Source organism: Penaeus chinensis, chromosome 23 (assembly GCF_019202785.1).
Source record: "Penaeus chinensis breed Huanghai No. 1 chromosome 23, ASM1920278v2, whole genome shotgun sequence".
Taxonomy (NCBI): domain Eukaryota; kingdom Metazoa; phylum Arthropoda; class Malacostraca; order Decapoda; family Penaeidae; genus Penaeus; species Penaeus chinensis.
This window is the reverse complement of record NC_061841.1, coordinates 23,035,321-23,040,095: the sequence shown is the minus strand read 5'-3', so window position 1 is coordinate 23,040,095 and position 4,775 is coordinate 23,035,321. Positions and strand designations below refer to the sequence as shown.

General features: G+C 51.9%; 1 protein-coding gene across 2 annotated transcripts in view; it reads left to right on the top strand.

Annotated features, from left to right (window-relative positions):
- Window positions 1–479: 479 nt before the first annotated feature.
- LOC125037360 (splicing factor U2af 38 kDa subunit) overlaps window positions 480–4,775 on the top strand; it is a 14,586-nt gene continuing 10,290 nt past the window's right edge. For both annotated transcript variants that reach the window (XM_047630467.1, XM_047630468.1), the window contains exons 1-2: window positions 480–555; window positions 1,477–1,564. In XM_047630467.1, the coding sequence (XP_047486423.1) occupies window positions 512–555; window positions 1,477–1,564 (132 nt within the window). In that variant the 5' untranslated portion in view covers window positions 480–511. The remainder of the gene's footprint in view (window positions 556–1,476; window positions 1,565–4,775) is intronic.

Genomic DNA, 4,775 nt, shown 5'->3' with positions numbered 1-4,775 from the left:
TATTTCATTCATAAATGAGTGATAAATGAAAAATAAAGAAATAGTAAAGGTACAAAGAAAAATATATACAGCATTCCAACAATTAGCAATACAATAAAATCAATAATAAACAAAACAGTGAAGATAAATATATATATATATGTGTGTATGTGTGTGTGTGTGTGTGTGTGTGTGTGTGTGTGTGTGTGTGTGTGTGTGTGTGTGTGTGTGTGTGTGTGTGTGTGTGTGTGTGTGTGTGTGTGTGTGTGTGTGTGTGTGTGTGTGTGTGTGTGTGTGTGTGTGTGTGTGTGTGTGTGTGTGTGTGTGTGTTTGTGTATGTATAAAAATTAGATCAATAATAAACAAAACGATGAAGATAAAAGGAAAAAATATATACCTAGCAATTAAATCAACAATAAACAAAACGGTGAAGACAAAGAGAAAAATAAAAACCTAACAATAAATAACCCAGCTCCCGTTTCCCCGCGAGAGAAGAACCATCGGCTCAGTCCGTCAAGTCAGTTTGTAAACAATGGCTGAATACTTGGCATCGATTTTCGGCACGGAGAAGGACAAGTGAGGATTTTATTGTCTGTTGCAGGGTCTATATGCGGTAATTAGGACTATTTGAGAGGAGGGATCGGTTTGTTTTATGCGCTGAAAGGGTGAGGTTCGCGTTTGCGTTCCGGGAGGAGGCAGTTATGACGAGGTGATCCTCCGGAAATCCAGTTGGAATTATGTCAAAGGTTTTCTTTCGAGTCTGATTTAAGGTTCAGTGAAGTTGTTAAGGGTCTGAGGTCAGTCTGGGAATGACGCCTAACAGCCACTTCGGGATGAACGGGTTTTTTTTTCCGGAAATTTTTCGAGAGAATCCGACAGCTATTCCTTCGCAATCGATTCAGAAATGCGCGATGCTAGGGAGGGCAGAAAGCCATGCAGTGTTATTACTTGTGGAGCACTTTCTTTGTACTTTAGGGAGATTCGTCTCCTCGTCCCTTCTGCAAGGGGAGGCCGCCCCCACTCGCTGTGCCAAGTCACTACCTCGCCTGTGCTGGCTGGAAAGGGCCCAGGCAGATACCAAGACTTAATACCGATTTGAATACTTTCTTAACCTGAAAGGTAGTTCTAAGATGGTCAGCCTGCGAGCCATCAGAATCCTCGTATCTCGCAGCATTACTGCAATCAAACTAATTTGAATTTCCTCATCTGTTGCTTAGGTCCAGTTTCTATTGCCACATGGTTATCTAATACAATGCCTCTCTCTCTTTGCTCTTCTACCTCTGGGAAATGCCTTATTTATTATTTTGCAAAGAAAATTATGTAAAAGTAAAGTTTCTGAGAATGTTTTGTTCTTTTGGATGATTAAGTGAGATTCTTCAGTGGTAGTCATTGGTGTCATTGCCAATAATATCAAATCTAATTTGTCAAATGTAAGAGAGGTCCAAAAAGTGCGTATTCTCAAGGAATAAGCCCTAATATATTATCTATTCATTTCAGAGTCAACTGTAGTTTCTACTTTAAGATAGGAGCATGTAGGCATGGAGACCGTTGCTCCAGGATCCACAACAAGCCAACCTTTAGCCAGGTAATAACCCCAGTGTTTCGATGTCTTTTAAAGTTAAGAAGTCTCACAATGTAATTTCTTGTCTTGAGGCTTTGTTTTAAATGTTATTATTTTTATTTTAATTATTTTTATATAATTATCAGTAAAGAGTGGAAGTAGTTCATCTTTTTCAGGGTGAGGTGCAGTTTTCTGCAAGGTATATGTAATGCCCAGTAAAATAACATTTAAGAAATAACTATATAATCTGGTGGGTTTTTCAAACTACAGTCGCTTCAGGTTGTACTTTGGTTGAATCAGCTGTAGAGTCCATGTATCTGAGATTTCCCTTAAAATACAAGGGTCAGTGACTTTACAGTTGAATTATCATAGATAGAAACTTTAGTGAACCCCACCATTAATGCAAACCTCTAAGTAATTAACAGTTTCCTAAGTCTTCAGAAGTCTTACTCATTATTATATTTTTCCTTTTTATGAGAAAATGGAGGGTTGTCCTTTTTGTACATTGAAGGGGTAAGAAGGGAATAGGATGTCTTTGCTAACTCATCACTTGCCTGCCGTTCTGTATTTTCCTTTTTCTTATTGGAATAGGTTGTCATTGGTCATTTCATAATTGATCTTTGTTTTAAGAAATTAGATGATTAACTTTGAATCTGCATATTCCTCCTCCCTTTTACAAAGAAGTTTAAAGCAATATCAGCCAAAAAGCTAGAAGTATTTTATATGTTTTAATGTTCATGAAACATTTGAAAAAAAAATTCTGGAGTCAGTAATTAACCCCTTCCCAATGGGTCACGCCTATAGGCGTGATAACAAACCGCTCGAAATGTGGCGTGCGACTGTCCGCCGCAGCGGCGCGCCAAAGTGCTCTGAGGCAGTGATTCGGCTTGATGTACCGAACTCACGTGCTCAAAGTCGGCGCGTTGCCTGCGGTTTGCCAGAGCATAGAGTTTTTTTTTCTTTCTACACCCGTCACCAATGGGTTAAGAAATTCCTACCAGGTCATATATTGGTTAGATTTGGAAAAAAATGTATGAAGTTTGTTTTGTGATAGTAAATGTAACCCATAAATCTGAAATGAAAAGTTCATGTTAATGCATCAGATGTAATTATATCTTATTCCCATCATAATTTGTCACCTTAGTTCTCTATACAAAAGGGGCAATCCCAGTTAGATATAAGCTTATCCTTGTAATTCAAATTTGTAGTTGTGGTGGTCTCTGCTTTCAAAAAAAGAAAAGCATAAATAAAATGAAAGAATAATGGGCATTGTATATGTTTTTTTTTTTTTCTTTTTTCTTGTTTTTTTTTTCTTTTGTTATTACTTCCCCTTTTCATTCTCCCCTTACCTTTTTACCATCCACTGAGTTTTGTCTTTGTCTTTTTATCTAGCTATGTATGATCACTCTGAGCCCAGTCACGCACGCACGCACGCACGCACGCACGCACGCACGCACGCACGCACGCACGCACGCACGCACGCACGCACGCACGCACGCACGCACGCACGCACGCACGCACGCACGCACGCACGCACGCACGCACGCACGCACGCACGCACGCACGCACGCACGCACGCACGCACGCACGCACGCACGCACGCACGCACGCACGCACGCACGCACGCACGCACGCACGCACGCACGCACGCACGCACGCACGCACGCACGCACGCACGCACGCACGCACGCACGCACGCACGCACGCACGCACGCACGCACGCACGCACGCACGCACGCACGCACGCACGCACGCACGCACGCACGCACGCACGCACGCACGCACGCACGCACGCACGCACGCACGCACGCACGCACGCACGCACGCACGCACGCACGCACGCACGCACGCACGCACGCACGCACGCACGCACGCACGCACGCACGCACGCACGCACGCACGCACGCACGCACGCACGCACGCACGCACGCACGCACGCACGCACGCACGCACGCACGCACGCACGCACGCACGCACGCACGCACGCACGCACGCACGCACGCACGCACGCACGCACGCACGCACGCACGCACGCACGCACGCACGCACGCACGCACGCACGCACGCACGCACGCACGCACGCACGCACGCACGCACGCACGCACGCACGCACGCACGCACGCACGCACGCACGCACGCACGCACGCACGCACGCACGCACGCACGCACGCACGCACGCACGCACGCACGCACGCACGCACGCACGCACGCACGCACGCACGCACGCACGCACGCACGCACGCACGCACGCACGCACGCACGCACGCACGCACGCACGCACGCACGCACGCACGCACGCACGCACGCACGCACGCACGCACGCACGCACGCACGCACGCACGCACGCACGCACGCACGCACGCACGCACGCACGCACGCACGCACGCACGCACGCACGCACGCACGCACGCACGCACGCACGCACGCACGCACGCACGCACGCACGCACGCACGCACGCACGCACGCACGCACGCACGCACGCACGCACGCACGCACGCACGCACGCACGCACGCACGCACGCACGCACGCACGCACGCACGCACGCACGCACGCACGCACGCACGCACGCACGCACGCACGCACGCACGCACGCACGCACGCACGCACGCACGCACGCACGCACGCACGCACGCACGCACGCACGCACGCACGCACGCACGCACGCACGCACGCACGCACGCACGCACGCACGCACGCACGCACGCACGCACGCACGCACGCACGCACGCACGCACGCACGCACGCACGCACGCACGCACGCACGCACGCACGCACGCACGCACGCACGCACGCACGCACGCACGCACGCACGCACGCACGCACGCACGCACGCACGCACGCACGCACGCACGCACGCACGCACGCACGCACGCACGCACGCACGCACGCACGCACGCACGCACGCACGCACGCACGCACGCACGCACGCACGCACGCACGCACGCACGCACGCACGCACGCACGCACGCACGCACGCACGCACGCACGCACGCACGCACGCACGCACGCACGCACGCACGCACGCACGCACGCACGCACGCACGCACGCACGCACGCACGCACGCACGCACGCACGCACGCACGCACGCACGCACGCACGCACGCACGCACGCACGCACGCACGCACGCACGCACGCACGCACGCACGCACGCACGCACGCACGCACGCACGCACGCACGCACGCACGCACGCACGCACGCACGCACGCACGCACGCACGCACGCACGCACGC